Source organism: Lynx canadensis, chromosome C1, assembly GCF_007474595.2.
Source record: "Lynx canadensis isolate LIC74 chromosome C1, mLynCan4.pri.v2, whole genome shotgun sequence".
Classification (NCBI taxonomy): Eukaryota; Metazoa; Chordata; class Mammalia; order Carnivora; family Felidae; genus Lynx; species Lynx canadensis.
The window spans coordinates 19467257-19489129 of record NC_044310.1 but is presented as its reverse complement, the minus strand read 5'-3'; the positions used below and the strand labels follow the sequence as shown (position 1 = coordinate 19489129).

At 54.0% G+C, this 21873-nt stretch overlaps 1 protein-coding gene across 1 annotated transcript; it reads left to right on the top strand.

Moving 5' to 3' along the window:
• Positions 1-285: 285 nt before the first annotated feature.
• On the top strand, positions 286-20218 carry CRYBG2 (crystallin beta-gamma domain containing 2). The gene is made up of 19 exons (XM_030325603.1): positions 286-3131; positions 3566-3613; positions 3699-3811; positions 3977-4106; positions 6211-6350; positions 7424-7550; positions 7793-7828; positions 8178-8314; positions 8471-8597; positions 8881-9020; positions 9118-9244; positions 9479-9511; positions 9602-9714; positions 13633-13762; positions 15116-15255; positions 15608-15731; positions 18071-18229; positions 19790-19949; positions 20053-20218. The coding sequence occupies exons 1-19, from the start codon at positions 393-395 to the stop codon at positions 20139-20141; spliced, it is 4812 nt and encodes a 1603-aa protein (XP_030181463.1). The 5' UTR covers positions 286-392; the 3' UTR covers positions 20142-20218.
• Positions 20219-21873: the final 1655 nt, after the last annotated feature.

Here is a 21873-nt window from a genome sequence, read left to right as displayed (position 1 = left end):
GGAGAAGCGGCCGGCCCAAGATCATACAGCTAGTAAGCAATAGGGTCAGGGGAAGCTCAGCTTTGCCTGAGGTCACAGCCCACCTTTCCTTCCCTTCCCTTATAATGGTCAGGAACAGGGTCAGAACAGTTGCCTGGTTTTCTAGTTTTTGGCTCCTTGGAGGACTAGACCCAGGGCTCCTTGGGCAGAGTCGCAGCCCCTTCCATAGACCAGTGAGTCTGCCCCATATGCTTTTTTGCTGTCTCCCTTCTCTCTCCTTTAGGCTCAGGCCTCAAGTTCACCCCTTGAAGAACCCCTGGCATTGGGGACCATCTGAAAGTGGGGAGATAGTGGGAGAGCTGGGAGTATCACGCCCATTTTACAGATGAAGAAACAAAGACCCAAAAAGTCAAATGACTTGCCTGGGGTTACTGAGCTCGGGCTTGGCAGGGGTGGTGCCTCTGTCCTGCCGGGAATCACTCTCACCACCCCCTGACTCTGTCTCTCTTCTTCCTGGCACCATCTGCAGGCAGCTGGACTACAGTGAGCCAAGGACGCCTCAGGACAGGTTGCTGGGGCCCAACATGGAGGAGGCAGGTGGGCCCCCAGCTCAGGCTGAGGCTCCAGTGGTGAGTGCCACGCTGATGTGGCGGCGGCCCCCTGCCCAGGAAGAGATGAGACACCGTTTTCACAAGGTGTCCCTGGTGTCGGGGGCCCGGATAGAAGCCCCCTCGGAGGAGACACTTGAGTACAGCCACGGCCGAGAGGAAGTCAATGGTTTTGCAGCACGGGAAGAAACAACGATAAATTGCCAGGGACCCCGGGATGAGGCTGACTCCAGGAGCTTCCAGAGCCATGGGCCCATCTTTTCCAAGAAGTACATACTAGCCCCCAAGGAGAAAAGGCCAGTGGGAAGGCTGAAGGAGGCCGTAGGCCAGGGCGATGGCAGTCCCCAGGAGCCCAGGACTGAGCCAGCAAGCCGGGGAGCCGTGGCCAGGACTGAGATTTTGGTGCCCCTGCCTGGGCCCCGCGAGCCAAGCCCCCACCCGGGTGTAAGTCTCATCAGCGGGAGCCCCCGGAGCCTCGAGGAACGGCGAGTGACACGCACTGTGCAGACCACCGTGGTGGTGGGAGGGCATGTGGAGCGACGGGTGAACAGCTCTGTGACTGTGGGGCCAGTGCTCTCGGGCGAGGCCCTGCCACGGGGCCGCAATGTTGCTCGCGTCGCACGGGCAGTGGTGGTGAGCCCCCAAGCTGAGGGCTCACCTAGCCGCAGTCAAGCCCGGGAGCTGATCAGTAGCCTTGTGCCTGGCGAGCGTAGCCTACCTGCCAGCCGGCTTCCCAGGCCCACGGCTGTTGTGCCAAGGAGCCCGGGTCTGGGCAGCATGGTGGGGGCAGCCTTGGGGCAGCTGCCTGACACGGGGATGGCAGAGCCAAAGGACAGATCTGCTCTGGCCCCTGCACGCATCCCAGAGGATGTACACCCACCTCAGAACCTGGAGGTCCCTGCAGCTCACCCAGACCAAGACCAGAGCAGAGCCCCAGAGGCCAGAGCCTCTGAGGTCCCAAGGGTGCAGGGAGCCCCCCGCTCCACCCAGCTCCCTCTCCAGACTTCTCAGGACCATGCACCATTACCTTCCTCTCCCAGACACCAGGCCCATCCCCCCTCCCTGGGCCCAGTCCATCCTCCAGAGCAGCCTGTGGTGCCTACTCACCCCAGGACCCAGCTCAGTGGCAAGCCCAGGGGACCCCAGGCGCTGCCCTCTGTAAAGAGGGAAGGACTCACAGATCCCTCTGCTGTCACCATCCCGCCCGCGGTGAAGACCGAGGTTGTTGTTACAGTCCCTGGACAGCCTCTTGCTCCATCTTCTACAAGGAGGAAGGCTGTCCCCAGCTCAGGAGTGCTTTCTGCTTCGTCCCCCCCAAGGAATACGTTTGTTCAGGACTCTGAAGATGTCACTATTTTCTCCTTTACCCAGAAAGAGAGAGCACAGGGCCCTGGTGTTCTGGCTGACCCACCCCCCGCCCAGAAAGAGGTTGTGCAGGGTCGCAGTGCTCCCGTCACCTCATCCCCCAAGCCAGCCAAGGTTGTCCAGGCCCCAGAAGGCAGCCCTAGCTCCCAAAAAGAGGCTGTCCAGAGTATAGAAGGCGGCCTTGCTCCTCTCATCAAGGATGAGGCTGTTCGAGGCCTGACTGCTTCCACTCTCCTATCCCCCCAGCAGGGTGAGGTTGTTGGTGGCTCTGCAGTGAGCCCCATCTCATCTCCAACCCAAAAGGAGGCTATCCAGGGTCCTGGTGCTTCTGCTGCTCCGTTTTCCACCCAGAAAGTGATTGTCCAGGACACTGCTGTTCTCCCTGCCCCCTCCTCCGTGGGCAAATTGTCCCCCAGCCCGGGAGGCCTTCCTGCCCCAGTACTGATGGGGGCAGAGGCCAGTCTAGAGTCGCAGCTTGTCCCTGACTCCATTGAGGGCAAGATGCTCCCAGAGACAGCCAAGGAGGAGGAGGTGGCCCTGGCTGCTGACCTGGAGATTTTTCTGGATACTCTGCGGAGCATGGAGCCCCCGGAGATCCTCCGTACTCACCGGCTGCCACGAGCCCCCCGCTCCTCCTACCTGGCCATGTACGCCACGTTGCCCGCCATCGAGGAGGACCAGCCTGGACCATGCGTGCTGGGACCCGGCCCCCAAGAGGTGCCCACACGAGAAGAGAAAGAGGAGGAGGAGGAAGAAGAGGAGGAAGAACCAGAGAATCCTTACTTAAGCGATGATGAGAAGCTCCAGCGTAGGCAGGAGAGCTCCAGGCCCAGCTCCTCCTGGGCCTCTCGCCCTGCCAGGTCCCCCCAGGCCTCTAGTTCTCCTCTGGAGATGATGAAGAAGCACGTAGCAGATGCCAAGGGCCCCCACCCAGAGCTGGGGCCCGAGTGGCAGGCGGGGAGCAGGCCCATTTCCCGTCTTGGAGGCAGCCTTCTCTTTGGCGGTCGGGTGCCTGGCACCCAGGAGGCCCCCGCCTTGGAACCACTGGGCACAAAACTGTCTGCTCTGCCACCCCACGTGGCACCAGGGCTCAGGAAGGTGCCAGGACAGCTGCCTCTGCTCTGCAGTGAAAGGCCACTGCCAGAGAAACCTGCACGTGCCCGGCCCCTGGAGGAGTGGGTGAGTGAGGCCTTGGGTGAGCAAGGGAGGGTGCCTGGCCTCGCCTGGGGCAGGGTCTGGATGGTATGAGGACCATGGTGCTGGGAACAGAGTCTCAAGAAGCCAGAGGATTGGGTCTGATGTCTAGTCCGGTGTGACCTTACACAAGCCACATCTTTCTGGGCCTCAGTTGCCCTATTCACACAGCAGAAGGTTTGCACTGTGAAGTCCAAAGGGCTTAGTGGCCCTGATCTCTTGGAAGCTGGGGAAGGGGAGCAAGAGGCACCCACCCCTGGGATGGGGTGACAAGGTCCCTGGAGGTTGGTGACATCCTCTGCAGGCCAGCTCCTTGGGAGTGGAGGCCAACAGGGAATATGTGGGATCCTCGGAATGGCAGGTTGTGGGGAGGCGGTAAGGAGGCAACTCCGTAAGACTTTTTATCACCTCCATACCAGAGCCCAGCATTGAAGACCCAGGGCAAGCGGAACACCAGGCCTGGAAAGGTAGGGTGGGCACGTGGGGTGGGGGGGCAGCCGGAAGCAAGGACCTAGGGACAGGGCCTGAGGATTTCCTCTGTGTCTTCTCCAGATGATCCTCTTCTCAGAGCCTGGCTGCCAAGGCAGCAGCAGGGAGGTCTGGCAAGACGTTGCCGACACCTCCGGCTGGGCCAGCGTGGCCTCCGTGAGGGTGGTTCGAGGCTGGTGAGCGCAGACTGCCAGGGCGGGGCTGGGGGGCTGCTTGTGGACCTGGGGGATGCCGGGGCAGTGAGATGTGCCCAGGCCAACCGGGCAGAAACCCCTTTCAGCCACCCTGCCTTGTGGGTACGTCCTCTCCCCATCACTGACCCTGGGTCTCTGTGCCCACAGTTGGGTGCTATACGAAGAACCAGAGTTCCGGGGCCGGAAGCTGGTCCTGCCGGAAGGAGATTTGGAACTAGGAGCCCTGTCGCCAGCATGGAGCAAGCAAGGCATTGGCTCCCTGAGGCGGGTTGTCCGGGTGAGTGGCTGGGAGCGGGGGTCAGATGTTGCCCTGCCTTCCCCAGGCCCCAGCTCCTGAGGAAGGGGACAGCCGCAGGTGCCTGGAGTTGTCTATAGGTAGTCGCCTCTAGCTTCTTGACCTCCAAGCCACCTGGGGAAGAAAGAGGTTTTGGGGTGCGCAGCCTGGCTTGGGGAGGGGCAGGCAGAGGCCAAGCCCCAGCTTCGGAAAGCAGCCTGGGGGAGTCTGAGCTGGCGTTGGAGAAGGTTCGGTTAGAGCAACAGAAATGGGGGGAAGGGTCTGTGGGTGCTGGCCCACCACCCAGGGCCCAGGATTTCAGGCCCACATGCAGACTTAGGGTGCCACAGACGTCTGTTCATTCATTTGCTCACCGATGCTGCTTAGTAGTTTGCTGTGTGCCAGGCACCGTGCCAGGCAGTGGGTTGGAGGAGGAGACCTGCCCTCTGCCCTGCAGGACTCATGCACATGAGCGTATGAGGGTTGGGTTTGAAGCAGGAAAGCCATATAAGCAGATTAGGGATTTATAAACATCTCTCTGGCTGCCGGGAGGAGAAATCCCTGAGCCGGGAACATGAGGCAGGGCTGTGATTTCCAGGTGAGGGGCCCCTCTGAATTTTGAGGGAGAGGTGTGTGGTTTGAAAAGGCATAGTCAAGGGGTGCCTGGGTGGCTCAGTCGGTTAAGCGGCCGACTTCGGCTCAGGTCATGATCTCGCGGTCAGTGAGTTCAAGCCCCGCGTCGGGCTCTGTGCTGACAGCTCAGAGCCTGGAGCCTGTTTCAGATTCTGTGTCTCCCTCTCTCTGCCCCTCCCCCGTTCATGCTCTGTCTCTCTCTGTCCCCAAAATAAATAAAAAACGTTGAAAAAAAAATTAAAAAAATAAATAAACGTTAAAAAAATTAAAAAAAAATGAAAAGGCATAGTCAATATTCTAGTTTCATATCCGTAAAGTGGGGGAAAAAATACCGTTTTTATAACCCAAATTTACAAACTACCAAAATTAAGCTGGGTAACACCATCTTGACCACCAGGGAGACACAGAAGAGAAAGCAATAGCTCTGAAAGCAAGGCCGATCAGATTTTTTTTTTTTTTTTTTTTAATGAAAGTACAAATAACCCTAAGACAGAGCTGTTGCAATCCTCCTGGTAAGAGAGGACGAGAACTGACGAGTCTTAACTAGGGCAGTGGCCCAGCTATGCGAAGGGGGAATAGTTTTGAAAGCCTCTCCAGAAACACCCAAGTGTTTGTGGACAATTTATTGTGAGCTTCTCACAATAAATTCATCTTCATGTAGGAGGTAACGAGGTACAGGAGAAAAAAAACAAGGGCTTTGAAGTCAGGTGGACCTAGTTTCATGTCATTCGTTCAGCATTGATTGGGTGCCTAGTGTGTTCCAGGCACGTGGGAGGTGCTGGTTGCAACAGAGAACAAAAACTACATTGCTCTGTTCTTTGCCCTGCTACGCACAGGCTTTGTGCCCTCGGGCAGGCCGCTCAACTTCACTGAGCCTCACTTTCCTAGCCTGTGAATGGAGTCATAACTCCCGTTGGGAGGGCCAAGTGGGATGGGGTAGGGCACGGCCTTAGCATCGTCCCCTGCCCTCAGTAGATGCTTCCTAAGCGTTTGATGAGGAGTGAGGGAATGAAAACGATCCTAGTGGGGAAGAAACACCCAGAATGCAGATAGGATCCGCTGCTGCCTAGGATAAGATGTGGGTAGAAGCCAGTCTGGACAAGGGCGGGAATTGTATACAGAGGAAGAGTCAAAGTTAGGCCTCAGGAAGTGGCTGTCCATCCAGTTCGTCTCTCAACCGGGCTGGAAATCAGGCTATCCGGGGCATGGCAATTGGCAGGCTCTTGCTGGAACTTTGGTAACCGGTACCAAAGGCCCAGCGCCAAAGAAAGGGCTTTGGTCTCAGGCTTGTGTAGCCGACCTTGCTGAGAACACCCCAGTCACCCTCCTGGCTTCTGCGGCGATGGCCACAGAGGTTTCCCAGAAGTGCCCTGGGGCCTGGGCTGGACAGACTTGGGGAAGCAGATACTGGTGGGGAGGTAGTCTCTGAGGGGTTCTGTTTTACTCTTCCTTTTCCACCTCTCTCCTTCTGCAGGACTACATTATCCCAGAGATCATCTTGTACTCTGAAGAGAGCCTCAAGGGGGAGCAAGTGAAGCTGACGGATGCCTTGGAGGACCCCCAGGGCCTGGAGAGGCCCCTGAGGGTGGCATCTGCCACTGTCTCTGCAGGACTGTGAGTCTGGGCTATTCTGGAATCCCTTCATTTGGCATTCATTGTGCTGGGTGCTGGGGACATAGAGGTGATAGGACACAGCTCTTGCCGTCAAGAAGTGCTTAGTCTACTGGAGGCAACAGTCGAGTAAGAAGACAGTGGCAGAGTTCTGGGATGGGGGAGCATAGAAAAGCACCAAACCAGAGAAGAGCACCTGAAGTCAGAGAAGCCTTCTTGGAGGAGGAAGCACCTCGGCTGGGGTGAATTGGCCCCAGAAGAATCTCAGCGCAGTGAGAGCAGGGCACGAAGGGCTTTTGTATATTTTGTTCACTGCTGTATCCCTGATGCCTGAAGCAGAGGCCGGCACAGGGTTGATGCCCCTAAATATTTGTTAATTGAATGGGGAAGAGTATATCTAGCAGAGGGAACAACACCCGCCAAGGCCCAGAGGTGAGAGATCTAAGCCTCGAAAGTTCAGGCTGGCCCAAGAAGGCAGCAAGTGGGGAGATGTGAGGCCCAGGAAGAAGGCAGGGAGACAGATCAAAGGGCCTCTGTGCATCTGGGCTGTATTGTGGGCTAACGGGGAACTACTTGGGGTCCCTAAGTGGGTATGTGTGCAGGAGAGAACTCTCCAGCTGCTGCATGAAATTAGAGAGTGCCAGGCCAGAGGAAGGGGGACTGATGGAGTGGTTACTGCAAGAGATTATGGGGGCCTGGGGTGCCTGGGTGGCTCAGTTGGTTAAGCGTCTGACTTCGGCTCAGGCCATGATCTCTTGGTCCATGAGTTTGAGCCCTGCTTCGGGCTCTGTGCTGACAGCTTGGAGCCTAGAGCCTGCTTCAGATTCTGTGTTTCTGTCTGTCTCTGCCCCTCCCCTCCACCGTACTCTGTCTCTGTCTCTCTCTTTCAAAAATAAATAAACATTTAAAAAAATTAAAAAAAAAAAGATTATGGGGGCCTGAAATATCCCCCAGCATCCCCTTGCTGGGGGGCCTCTTCTCCTAAAATTTCTTCCCTCTAAGCCTTCCCCCCATCCACCAGTCTGTGTCCCTGGGTATCTGGGATACAGCCGCCTCTCTGCCTCCCCCCCCACCAGGTGGCTGCTGTACCCTAAATCCTTCTTTGAAGGCACTCCCTACATCCTGGAGCCTGGAGAATACCCCACCTCGGAGGCCTGGGGTACATCAGACCCCAGTGTGGGCTCCTTAAAGCCCATGAGATTGGTAAGGGGCAGGTGGTCCCAAGTTACCTTGTCCTGGAGCCTGGGGGAAGAAGCAGGGCCTGGGAGCTGCTTCTGGGAACGGGGGCTGAGGACAGGGGGAATTAACCCAAGGGATGGCGGAGAGGGACGTCACAGGGTTGGCCATTTTTAGGGGGGTCTCAGGATCAAGTAATTCCTGAGTCACCAGCCCCATCTGTCTTCCTCTATCTCTGGGCTGGTGTCTCAGCTCTGTCTCCTCTGCAGGGCTGCCCAAATGTGGAGAAGCCAGGGGAGCCCAAGGTAAGAGTCTGGGCTGCAGGGTCAAGGAGGGCCTTTGGGTGGGTTGTGTGTATTTGTATGGCTCTCATAGGCTGAAGTGGAAGACAGGAGAGGAGAGTGCTGGGAAACAGAAGCTGAGAAGCTGGGTCTGGAAGGGTGGAATCCTATGAGCTCACTGGGAAGTGGCTTCTGATGTGTAAGGACCAGGTCAGAGGTCAGAGAAGAGGCAGGAGTTACCTAAGGAATGGAGCTCAGTGAGAGAGTAGGAGGACTTAGCTCTGGGCTGACGCTGGGCAGAGCCATCTGGGCTGGCTGAGTGTATTTGGGTCCAGATGCCTCCCCACAACCCTCCCACCACCCTTTCCGCCAGGTTGTGGTTTATGAGGCCACAGGCTTTCAGGGCCAGAGCTGGGAAGTAAGCAGAGACATCTACAACCTTCAGCAGCCAGAGGACAGCCAGAGCCCCCACCTGGCCTCCGTGGGGTCCCTGCGAGTTCTTGGGGGCTGGTGAGGACTCAGAACCTTTCCTTCTACTTCATCCTCCCTTCTGGCCTCTACCCTCAGAGATGGGGAATGCCCAGGGCTGCCTAGGGGTGGGGGCAGCTGTCTTACCCACCCGAGGTCCTTCCCTGACCCTGTCTGTCTGCCTCTGCCTTTCCCCAGCTGGGTGGGCTACCAGAAAGCAGGCTTCCGGGGCCACCAGTATCTGCTGGAGGAAGGGGAATATCCTGATTGGTCACACTGGGGAGGCTATGACGAGGTGCTGACCTCCCTGAGGGTCATCCGGACGGTAAGCAGGAGCAACTGGGCCATCCCTCTGCCTGTGGGTACAGGCGGACTCCCCCCAGTACAATCTGTTGAGCGAAGAGTTTGTACTCTCTTTCCCTGTTCTCCAGAGCAGCTGGAAGTGTTCCCTGAGGTCTAGCTTCTCTCCGGCCTGCTGCCTTTCCCAGGGCCACACTCACTGATCGCCTCATTCCAAAGTCCCCTGGTGGGCTGCGTCCGCGGGGCCTGGGCACTCCTTGGGGTTTCCGTGGGTGGGCAGGAGAAACCTGACTGTCCCTGGGGCCCAGGACTTCGGGAACCCGGCCGTGGTGCTGTTTGAGGCCATGGACTTCGAAGGGCACGGCGTGGAGGTGAGCGAGGCATTGCCGGACGTGGAGCTGGCGCGACACGGCCCCCACACGCAGGCCATCCACGTGCTCAGCGGCGTGTGAGTGACCCTGGCTCCGGGAGCTAGGCGGGTCTGGAGCGGCTCCAGCGGAGAAGCCGGCTTCGCCCTGCTGACCCGCGCCCCGTCCTTCCTGCAGGTGGGTGGCCTATGAGAAGGTGGGCTTCTCCGGGGAGCAGTACATCCTGGAGAAGGGCGTGTACCGCAACTGCGATGACTGGGGAGCGGGCAACAGCGCCCTCGCCTCGCTGCAGCCGGTCCTGCAGGTGCGTGCCGGCGGTGGGGCGGGGCCATGGGGGAGGGGCGTAGTGCCTGGGAGGTGCCCCCACGGTGGGGGCGGGACTGGAAGAAGCCGGCTCGGCGCACGTGGGGCGGGGCCTCTGGGAAGGGGCGGAGCTAATGCCTGCCTGAGAAGCGGGAGTGCCATGGAAAGGGTAGGGAAACTGAGGCTAGAGTCTGGCACTCTCCTTGAGTCTCGAAACTTTGGGCCCTCCCTGCAGGTCGGGGAGCACAATCTGCACTTTGTCTCAAAGGTAAGGAGCCTGTGGGGGTCTGTCTCCTTTTCCCCATTCTCTCCCACTGCATCGCCCTCCATTCTCATCCCTTTCTGTCTCTACCTCCAGATTCAGTTTTTCTCCGGCCCCAACTTCCTGGGCGACCACATCTCCTTTGAAGATGACCAGACCTCTCTGCCTGCCTCCTTCCAGCCCCAGTCCTGCCGTGTCCACGGCGGCAGGTGAGGACGTGGGGGAGGTGGGAAGTGGGGCGCACCTGCCCAGAAGTGCTTAACTCAGCTTGGAGATCTGGGCTGCAGGAAGGTCTTTCAAATGATTTCTTTCCTTGGGCTTCCTTGAGATAAGCTATTTTGTCCCGAAGCATTCAATCTTAACACAAACAAAGTAAAATAAAGTTTTAATGGAAAACCTAAAACTTGATGGTATAATACAAAGAACCCCAATTTTTTTTTTTTTTTTAATTTTTTTTTTCAACGTTTATTTATTTTTGGGACAGAGAGAGACAGAGCATGAACAGGGGAGGGGCAGAGAGAGAGGGAGACACAGAATCGGAAACAGGCTCCAGGCTCTGAGCCATCAGCCCAGAGCCTGATGCGGGGCTCGAACTCCCGGACTGCGAGATCGTGACCTGGCTGAAGTCGGACGCTTAACCGACTGCGCCACCCAGGCGCCCCCAAAGAACCCCAATCTTGTTTCATGTATCTCTCTGCCTTTTCTTTTCTTTTCTTTTCTTTTTTCTTTTCTCTTCTCTTCTCTTCTCTTCTCTTCTCTTCTCTTCTCTTCTCTTCTTTTCTTTTCTTTTCTTTTTAGTGGAGGATTTAAAATCCCCAACCCTTGGGGCGCCTGGGTGGCTCAGTTGGTTAACCATCCAACTCTTGGTTTCAGCTCAGGTCATGATCTCACAGTTTGTGTGTTCGAGCCCCTCATCAGGCTCTGGGCACTGGGCTGTCAGCTCCGAGCCTGCTTGGGATCCTCTCCCTCTCTCTGCCCTTTCCTTGCTTGTGCGCTCTCTCCTCTCTCTCTCTCTCTCTCTGTCAAAACAAATAAATAGACCAAAAAAAAAAAAAAATCCCCAACCAAACATAAAGTTTCACAGGTAAATACTTCAATATATATCTCTAATAAGAAAGAAACCCTCCCAACTCGCATAGCCACAGTTTATTATCACATCTTCTAAAATAAGTAACTTGTTAATATTACCTAGTGCCCAGTCTATGTTCAAATTTCTCCCATTGTCTCAAAAAATGCCTTTGTGAAATTGGTTTGTTTTTCTCAGAATCCAAACAAGGTCCACACATTGCTTTTGGTCAATTGGTCTTTAATTTAGAGTAGTTCCCCTTCCTTCCCTTTGTTTTATACCATTTGTTTGTTTAAAGAAACCCAGTAGGGGCGCCTGGGTGGCTCAGTCAGTTAAGCGGCCGACTTCAGCTCAGGTCACTATCTCGCGGTCCGTGAGTTCGAGCCCCGCGTCGGGCTCTGGGCTGATGGCTCAGAGCCTGGAGCCTGCTTCCGATTCTGTGTCCCCCTGTCTCTCTGCCCCTCCCCCGTTCATGCTCTGTCTCTCTCTGTCTTAAAAATAAATAAAACGTTAAAAAAAAAAATTAAAGAAACCCAGAAATTTGCCCTGTAAGTTTCCCATCTTCTGTATTTGGCTCATTGCTTCCTTGTGGTGTCTTTTTTTTCCTTTGTGCCCCATATTTCCTGTAAACTGGTAGATCTGAAGGCTTGATGAGATTCAGGGTGTTTTCTGGGCAAGAAATCTATGTAAGTGGTACCCTGTCCTTCTTACTACATTACCTCATGCACGGGTCTGGCTGTCCCACCTTTAATGATATCAAGATGCCTACATTATAAGATCTGCAATTTATCTCTCACCTAATGGTTTTAGCATCCACTGATGATATTTGCCTAGACTCACTATTTCTTTAGAGGTTACAAAAGGATGGTTTTAAGATTTGGGGTATTCCTTCTATAGATGTTATCTGGAATACTTCCATAAAAAAGAACTTTCCTTTTCAACTATTTGCTTACCTGAAATAGTTTATGCAAAAAAGGCAGTTTGCTCCTTTTCCAAGGATCAATTCTCTTGATCAATTTTCAGGATAATTTCTGAACTGGTGCCCTAGCAACCTCGAGAGCTGAGTAATGAAGTATTGTTTTTTAAGTGTTGTTACGAATGCATGGATTTATATGCAATTGAAATGTCTTAGTGCATTTATGTGCTCTAATCATTCTATCTTTGGCAAATGGGAGCCCCTTCAAATTGCCTGCTTCTGAGATGACTCCAATAGTTTTTTGTGATTTCCTTGTTTTTCTGGTACAATAAGATGCTCTAGGATCACTTTGTACATTTTTCCCCTAAACTTGGAATCAGTTATGTACCAAGGGACTCTGATTCCAATGGTATTTAGATGGAAGATGGGTGTTTCAAAACTATAATACTAAATTACTACTAACAGCATAAAGCAGTGAATGCTGTTTGAGGCTTATCCGTGGTTCTTTTTGTCCTCGGGACATTCACTAAAATCCCTTTTGGTATGAACAGTTCAAAATATCATTTTTAAGACATTTGAAATAATACTTCTGTGTGTGTGGTTATGCCACCAACCTGATATACAGTTAGGTTCATTTGTTTTATTTAATTTATTTAAATTTTTAAGAATACGTTTCATTTTACTTTATTTATTTTTTTAGAGAGAGAGCATGCACAAGTGGGGGAAAGGAGCACAGGGAGAGAGAGAGAGAGAGAGAGAGAGAGAGAGAGAGAGAGAGAGAATTTTAAGCAGGCTCCATGCTCAGTGTGGAGCCGACATGGGGCTCGATCCCATGACCCTGGGATCATCACCTGAGCTGAAACCAAGAGTCAGAAGTTCAACCGACTGAGCCACCCAGGCACCCCTAATTGTTTTTGCATTACATAAAGCATTTACAATATCCCTGTCTTAGCTTGGGCTGCTAACAAAATATCATAGACTGGGGGTGGGGGGTGTGTTTGAACAACAGGAATTTGTTTTATCACAGTTCTGGAGGCTGGGAAGTTCAAAGTCAAGGTGCAGGTTCATTTGGCTCTCCTGTGAGGGCTTGCTTCCCGGCTGGTAGATAGCAGCCTTCTTCCTGTGTCCTCACCTAGTGGAGACAGCACTTCCTCCTCTTATAGGGACACTGTTCCCATCATGGGGCGCCACCCTCCTGACCTCATGTGAACCTTCCAAAGGCCATCGTTTTTGAGGTTAGGGCTTCAACATGTGAATTTTGGAGAGACATTCAGTCCAGAACAGTTCCAAAGCCAAGTCAGTCAATAAGATCTATCTCTATCCCTGCGATCTTCCCCCCCCCTTCCCCATAGGTAATCTTTTTATTTTTATTTTTAGTGTTTAGTTAATTCATCTATTGTTTTTTCTAATGAAAATATAAGCAAATATACTCTCACATAAATTTGCATCTAACTATAGAAACCAAATATATTTGTTGCCCTTCTCCCTCATTTTCTTACACAAAAAGAAGCATAGTACAACCTGGTGAGTATACTGAGGACCACTGAATCGTACAGAGTGAATTTTATGGTATGCGAATTTTATCTCAAAATTTTTTTTTTTTAAGAGAAGCATACTATAAACGCTGTTCTGCACCTTTTTTCCCTAACAGTTTGGAGATCACTTTACATCCCCTTAAGAGCTCTTCCTCATTCCTTTTTACTGCTGTATTATTATACTCGACACTCTTAGTTGATTCAACTATCCCCCACTGATGGACACTCAGCTGCTTCCACTCTTTGTCCTTGCAGACAGTGCTGTATGAAAAGCCTTGTGCGTGTGCCATTTCATGTTTTTGAAGGAGGTTTTGAGATTCCATGAAATGGGATTGCGAGTAATTGTGAATAGAGTTCTGCTCGATGTTGCCAAATTTCCCTCCATAGGGGCAGTAGGATTTCATCCAGTCAGTTCTTAAGTCTTGACCTCAGTCTCTGCTGCTCAGGGCCTGTTCATCCTTGACCTCCCATAGACAAGGGGTGGGGGGGTGGTGGTCACAGTCAAGTCTGCATCCACTCTGCTGCATCTCAGAGGGTCTGGGCGGGCCAAGCACAGGACAGGGCAGGCTCAAATACCTACTTATGCCCTCCTACTCTTCCCCTTCCCTAGCTGGATCCTGTTTGATGAGAAGAACTTTGAAGGTGACCAGCACATTCTCTCCGAGGGCGAGTTTCCCACTCTCACGGCCATGGGCTGCCTAGCCTCCGGAGTCCTGGGCTCTCTCCAGAAGGTACCCCTGGTGAGTACCCTTGTCCAGTTCCGGGCAACCGCTGAGGCAGGGGATGCTGCTGGGGGAGTGTGGGCGCCGAGTCTGTCCTCACTGTCAGCTCGGCTGCTGGGGCTTGAATCCAGTCTTCCTCAGAACGACCCCAGCTTCCCCTGACCCCATGGCTTCAAAGTCAGTTCCACTTACTAGAGATTTATTGAGCACCCACTGTGACAGGTCTTGGGGACACTGACACAAACCAGACACAGCCCTGATGTCAAGGAACCCATGACCACACTGACATAAAGATTACAATGCAGAGTGGTGTGTCCAGATGTAGAGGTGGTATGGGGACAGTAGGGACTAGTGCCTCTGGGGTGGGCAGGGGATGGCAGCCAGACTGCTGAGGTGGGGCTTCTGTGCAGGAAGGAGTGGAACAGAGAGCCGTCTCTGCTGTGCGGTGGAGGACAGAAGGGTGGGACAAGGCAGTGGGGTTGCTGCTACAGTAAGCCAGAATAAACGATGATGTCCTGCACCAGGGAGGAGACGGAGGGAAGTGACACAGGCCATGTTAAGGAGTCAGAGTCTATAGGACCGGGTGGGCCCGCTGTTAGAGCACAGCAGACAGCTGACCACTGAGCCCCTACCAGGCACTGGGCAGTGTTTCAAAGGCTTCCATGCACTAAGATGTTTAGTCCTCACCAAAGCCCGAAGAGGTTTGTTACTACCATCCGCTCCCTTTTCCACATGTGAAACTGAGGCACAGAGAGGTCATGCGACTTGCCCCAGGTCACACAGCTGGTAACAAGCAGAGCCAGGTTCTCCCAGAGGCAGCCCAGCTGCTGAGTCCAAGCTTTACAACTATATGCTGGGCTCTGAACGCAGACAGACCGGATTCTGAAGCCCAGCTCGAGGGATTTGAGCAAGTGGTTTAATCTCCTCCAGACTCAGTTTCCCCTCTGTTAAGCAGGGATAATAAGAGCACCTACCTTATAAGGTTGTTGAGAAGTTATAATGAGGTCAGGTAAAACACTTAGCACAGAATCTGGTGTGTGATAAGCCCGGAATACGTGAGAACTGCTATAATTACCCATATTATTATTATTATTATTATTATTATTATTACTGTTCTTAGAAGTACCATGGACTGGCACTAGGGGGAGGTTTGAGGGGACAGTAGGGGGCCCAGTCTGGTACATGCTGCATCTGAGAATCTGGGGGACACCCAGCTGGGGGTGTCCAGGAGCCCAGGACCCTGTGAGGCAGACCTCAGGAGGGAAGAGGGCCTGAAATACTGATCTGGGAATCGGAGTATCTGGAATTGGGGGCTGAGTCTGGTGCCCAGGCTCTCTCAGCCTCACCCCTTCTCCATACCCCTGGCCCCAGCACTTTTCAGAGCCCTCCATTTTTCTGTATGGACTGGAGTGTTTTGAAGGGAAGGAGATCGAGCTGGACAGGGAGGTCCGCAGCCTGCAAGCCGAGGGCTTCAACAACCACGTGCTGTCCGTGCGGATCAGGGGGGGCGTGTGAGTGTGTTGGGGGGGCATAAGGGCGGGGGCTGCTAGGGAGCGAGGGCTGGGTCTCTGGCCTCTTGCCCCTTCCCACCTCCCCTCCACTCCCCACCCCCATCCAGGAGGGAGGGAAAGGTTCAGGCTAAGGAGGGTCTTGGACCCCAGCCCAGGTTCTCCAGGACCCTCCTCTGCTCTGCAAACCGCCACTTCCCAGCCTCCCTCTCCTCCCTTGGGACCCTAATACCAGGCAGAGAAGTCTCAGCATGAGAGAAAAGGAGACGGAGAATGTTCTCTCATCTGTGCCTCCTCCTCTGTCTGTGTGTCTGTCTGTCTTCCTCTCTGCATCTCTGGCACCTGCTGGACCCAGCTGGGTGCTGTGTGAGCACAGTGACTTCCGGGGACGTCAGTGGCTGGTGGGCAGCTGTGAGATCACCAACTGGCTGACTTACAGCGGGACGCAGAGGGTGGGTTCCCTCTACCCCATCAAGCAGGTGGGTAGCGTGTCGGGTTGTGTGTTTCCCATATTTCCCAAACTCAGCCTTTGTGTATTTTTGTCACAGTTTTGCCACGTCGTCATTCCTCTTGAACCATTATCTACTTAACACTTTTCTCTAAACCAACTCACTTGTTTTTTACACTTTGTCCTTATCCTAAGGGCTGATAACCATAAAATCATGGGTTTGATGTGTATGTATGATTTTTCTTTAATTGACATGATAATAAACACAGTACCGTTGAATTTTTAGCAATAAGTTCATCCACTTAGGGTGAAAAATCATCTCACCTACCAACCAGAAATAATAGGCAGGCCTCACTCTGGGAGACACTATCCACTCCTGAGTTTCTCTGTCTGTGAGCACGTGTCTGGACCTGTTTCTCATTTATGTGCATGTGCATTGAGGTGGAGGCATGGCCGTGGTGTGTGTGTGTGTGTGTATGTGTGTGTGTGTGTGTGTGTGTGCGGGCGCGCACACATGCCTGTCTGAGGATATTTCTGTGGCCGTGATATCATTTGTATCCACGTGTCTGTGTTTCGCAGGTGACACGGTTGGGTGTGAGGTGTGTATATGACCACACGTGCCTGTTTTTGTGACACTGTTGAGACAGTATGAGGGTATTTGTGTGGCCCTTGTATTCACACTCTTAGGGCATCATTTCTAGAAGAAACCTTGGAGGTTATCTCCGGCCCTCACATTTACAGTTGGGGAAATAAAGGTCCACAGAAGGGAACAAGGATTTGCTCTGTAATCTTGGGCAAGTACTGTACCTCCATGGACCTCACTGTCCTCATCTTTAAATGTTAAAAAAGAATTTCTTAATGTTTATTTATTTTTGAGAAAGAGAGAGACAGAGTGCAAGCAGGGGAGGGGCAGGGAGAGAGGGAGACACAGAATCTGAAGCAGGCTCCAGGCTCTGAGCTGTCAGCACAGAGCCTGATGCGAGGATTCAACTCACGAACTGTGAGATCATGACCTGAGCCGAAGTCGGATGCTTAACCAACTGAGCCACCCAGGCGCCCCTCAATTTCTTCATCTTTTTCTTTTTTTTTTTTTTTTAATTTTTTTTAACGTTTTATTTATTTTTGAGACAGAGAGAGACAGAGCATGAACGGGGGAGGGGCAGAGAGAGAGGGAGACACAGAATCGGAAGCAGGCTCCAGGCTCTGAGCCATCAGCCCAGAGCCCGACGCGGGGCTCGAACCCACGGACCGCGAGATCGTGACCTGAGCTGAAGTCGGCCGCTTAACCGACTGAGCCACCCAGGCGCCCCAATTTCTTCATCTTTAAAAGAGGGATAACATAGGGGTGCCTGGCTGGCTCAGTTGGTAGAGCACATGACTCTTGATCTCAGGGTCGTGAGTTTGAGCCCCATGTTGGGTGTAGAGATTACTTACCAAAAAACTAAAAAAATAAAATCTGTTGAATAAAATAAAATGAGGGGGTGCCTGGGTGGCTTAGTCAGTTAAGCGTCTGATTTCGGCTCAGGTCATGATCTCACCACTTGTGAGTTCAAGCCCCGTGTCGGGCTCTGTGCTGACAGCTCAGAGCCTGGAGCCTGCTTTGGATTCTGTGTCTCCCTTTCTCTCTGCCCCTCCCTCGCTCATACTCTGTGTCTCTCTCTCTCTCAAGAATAAATAAAACATTAAATTTTTTAAAATAAAATAAAATGAGGATGACATATATGATGGAATTTTCTGGAGGACTAAAGACAGACAGTGTTTATAAAGCCCGCAGGATGGTACTTGAGTGGGTAGGCATTCCACACACGTTAGGTATGATTCTTCTGTTATTACCATCACCACTATTCAAGGCCGCCGGCCGATTTGTGGCAGAGCCTGGTCTGATGTGTGACAGCTGGATGCCCTCCCCACCATGGTACTTCTTCAGCATGGACGTGTGTGTGTGTGTGTGTGTGTGTGTGTGTGTGTGAGTGTGTGTGTCTGTATTCCTGGTAGGCCGGGGGAGGGGCCTGCACATCACTTAGGAAGCGTGTTTGCACGGCTGTGTGTATCCGTGTGTTTGTATCTGCCACAAACTTCTGTGCAACCGTGTGGACCTTGGGTGTTGCTGCCAGTGCGTCCCTCTGCACATGGTTGTGGGTGTTTGTGGACGCGGAGCCGTGTGGCCGTGGGTGTGCACCACGGATGTGCCCCCCGGTGCGTGGGTGTGAAAGAAAGGGTGGCTTAGAAGCAGGGCCCAGGAAGGGTTCAGGGCATGGAGGAGGGCTTGGGAGCTTGGGATCCTGGCGGGTCCAGAGTTGAGGGTGTCGGGGGCCCAGGTGGGAGCATCCCTGCCCAGGGGTCCCTCACTCAACCTCTCCTGCTCAGCAGCGCCGGGCTTATTTCCGCCTCTGGAATACTGCACTGAGGGGATTCCTGGCCATGCCGGACCATGTGGAGGACATGAAGGCGGGCCGTGTGGTGGTCTCCCAGCCCCAAGAGGGAGGCAGCTTCATCTGGTACTACGAGGACGGGCTGCTCAAGAACCAGGTACGAGTTGAGGGGCGGGGACAGGGACCCCAGAGCCTCAGGCACTCAAAGGCCCATTTCCAGGGGAAATGCCAGCCTGCCCGTCAGAAGCAGGACCTGCCCTTGGGCCAGAGAGATAGAGAGATGCCAGGACACAGATGCCAGGACCCTGGGCAGGTAGAGGATGCAGGCGCCGCTTCCCTGGGCAGTTCAGGCTCTTCTCTGGGCCTCGGTTCCCCATCTGTAAAACGAGAGCGTTGAACCAGACCCTTCTAAGGGACCTGCCAGCTCTGAGATCCTGGGGAGAACTTGGGTCCTATTAGTAATGACAGATTCATGGGGCGCCTGGGTGGCTCAGTCGGTTAAGCCTCCGACTTTGGCTCAGGTCACGATCTCACGGCTCGTGAGTTCGAGCCCCGCATCGGGCTCTGTGCCGACAGCTCAGAGCCTGGAGCCTGCTTCAGATTCTGTGTCTCCCTCTCTCTCTGCCCCTCCCCCACTGGTGCTCTCTCTCTCTCTCTCTCTCTCTCTCAAGAATAAATAAACATTAGGGGCGCCTGGGTGGCGCAGTCGGTTAAGCGTCCGACTTCAGCCAGGTCACGATCTCGCGGTCCGTGAGTTCGAGCCCCGCGTCGGGCTCTGGGCTGATGGCTCGGAGCCTGGAGCCTGTTTCCGATTCTGTGTCTCCCTCTCTCTCTGCCCCTCCCCCGTTCATGCTCTGTCTCTCTCTGTCCCGAAAATAAATAAACGTTGAAAAAAAAAAATTTAAAAAAGAATAAATAAACATTAAACAATAATAATAATGATGATAGATTCACTCCACAAACATCTCCCGAGCACCTACTATGTGCTAGGCCCTGTTCTAGGGGCCGGGAATACAGCAGTGAGGAGACGGAAATGACTCCTGCCCTCCCGAAGCCTACATCGTAGGAGGGGAGAGACAGAGACAATTTAAATGAGTCAAATATCTCTGTGCCTTAGGTGATGCGAAGCGCAGGAGAAAAAAGTAACTAGAGGAGACTAGGGAGTACCGGTAGCTGTGACAAGGCCGACTCTCCCCCAGAGGGTGGCGTTTGAGGGAGCCATCTGTGTAGATGTGCGAAGGAAGAGTGTTCCAGGCAGAGGCAGCAACAAGTGGAAAGGCTCTCGGGAGGGAAGGTTATGGCGGTGCGCACCTTTGTAGGCCATCGAAGGGGTTTCGTCTTTTACTTACTCTCCATTTCATAGGTGAGGAAACTAGAGCACAGAGAAGTTAAGTAACAAGCTGAAAGTCACACAGTCAATTAGTGTGTGAGAGCTTGTCCGATGTTAAATCCTGTGCGTTGGGAGTCAGCCATGAAAGTCTTCCTGGATGAGCTACTTTTTTTCCAGACCTTTGATGGTCTTTCACACCAAACCCTCACAACAGCCAGCACTCAGGGATTCCCATCCCCAAGGAAAACAAAACTCAGAAGAATTAAGAGATTGGCCCAGGGTGACAGTCCACGAGAGCCGGGATTCAAAGCTGGGTGTGTCAAGGGTGTCGGGCTGGAGGAGACCCTGTGGGAAGGAACAGTGCCTGATCACCTGCTGGGGCCTCAGGTGGCCCCTACCATGAGCCTGCAGGTGATTGGGCCCCCCAGCACGGGCTCCAAGGTGGTACTGTGGGCTGAGAGCCGCCTGCCCCGCCAGACGTGGAGCATCAGCGAATCGGGCCACATCTGCAGCGAGATGTTCGAAGGCCGGATCCTGGATGTGAAGGGTAAGGGGGCTCGTGTGCGGGAGAAGGCACCTGAGGCGGCTGCGGGCAGTGGAGTCCTCAGCAATCTCTGACCATCTTCCCCATCTCTTGCCCCTTCCCACAGGCGGCCGGGGCTATGACCGGGACCACGCAGTGCTGTGGGAGGTGGCCAAGGACCGGGCGTCCCAGATCTGGACAGTCCATGTGCTCTGACCACCCCCACCTCCCAGCCCTGGAGGCTTTCCCTGGGATGAAATGTTTTTATAGGTTTTTTTGTCGTTGTTGTAACATAAGCTATTTTCTAATATGCTCCCAGGTATCCTCATCTTTGTGCATCTCGATATTTGGGGCTGGGGTGCCGAATTGTTCACCTGCCTTCTTTGCCCTGTACTCGCCCTACTTTTCTCCCAGCTCAGGTTCTAGGGCTCAGGTGTAAGGCCTCCCTCTGCCACCAGAGGGAGCCCTGGGCCCAGACTGACTGTGAGTGTGGTCTTTAAAGCTGTCTGTCCCCCCTCAATTGATGGGTTCCAAGAGCCTGCTCTGAGTCCAGTCTGGCGCTGAGCTGTGGGGCACAAACACGAGCCAAGCCCCTTGGTACCTGCCCTCAGAGAACTCACAGTCCAGTGGCAGATTTTGACAGGTAGGGTGATACACTGAGTGATAAGAACGGAAGTAGAAGGATGCACCGGGGAGGAACCTGAACCACTTAGGGGCACAGGGCAGGCCGCTCGGAGGAAGGGATGCTCCTTCCTGAGGTGTGGAGAATGGGAAGGAGTCAGCCAGGCTAGGGGGTGGTACAGGGAGAGTGTTCTAGGGAGGCAGACAGTGTGATGGGGTCACAGTGGGCCAGGCAAGGGAAGTGAGTGGGAGACACAACATTCGCCTTGCCCACCAGCACTCCTCTTAATTTCCCCCCGCTCCAGTCTCAAGGCCTAGAGGTCTGGCCTCTCAGTCAAAGAAGCTAGGACAGGGGGTCTGAGTTCTTAACCCAGCCCAGAGATGGCAGGACCTAGAAGAACAGCCCCCTCCATCACCCAATTGAGCCAGCACTTCCCGGTCCCTTGGCCAAGGTCTTCTAGGAAGAGGCAGAGACGGTCAAGGCCCTTGGGGGCTTCTCTGGGTCTCCCTTCCCTCCTCATAGCTCCCAGTACCACCACCGCAGACCCAGGAGGGTAGAAGTGGTTAGAGCAGTTGTGCATCCTTCCTGCCTTCCCAGCCTGGGGTCGGCGGGGAGGAAGTGGGCGGCCTCCTCTTCATCCTTCTCAGCACCCCTGCTGGACCAACATCCAGTATCCGGTGAGGACAGGAGGGTGACTGTGGGGCTGAGCCCTTGCAGCTGGGGACGTCCGGGGATGGGGTTGGGGCTTCCTCTGGGACCATCGTGCCCAAACATCCAGGGATGGGTGAAGCAGGTGCAATTAAAGAGGTTGGTGAGGGTGGCAGGCTCTGGGCCATGTCCCTGCGCAGGGATCCTAAGGGGAGAGGCCAAGGCACTGGGACTTCGAGGCAGGAACGCTGGGGTCAGCGCCCTCTGGTGCTACCTCTCCTCCTTCCCCTGCATGGGAAGGTCCTTGGTGCTATCGCCAACCTGGCTCTTGGGGCCCAGTGACGTCCAGTGACCACACACGGGACCCCACTCCAAGTACAGGACAACTTTATTGACCTCCAGCTGGGTGGTACTTGCCCTCTGCACATCAGTACCTCCTGGTGTTGGTCATGCCTCCAAGGCACTACCTGTCAATTCCCACAACCTGGTCATCTCTGGCACCAACCCCTCCCAGGGGCTGGGTGGGAGGAGCTTCTCTTGCTAGAGATGATGGCAGCCGAGCAATGGTCTCAGGGGGCACGGGGCTAGGGCTGAGGCATGTCACCTCAGCTGAGGTAGAAGAACTGGACGAGGATGTTGGCCAGGAAGAGAAGGACACTGCCGCCGCTCAGGCTGCTG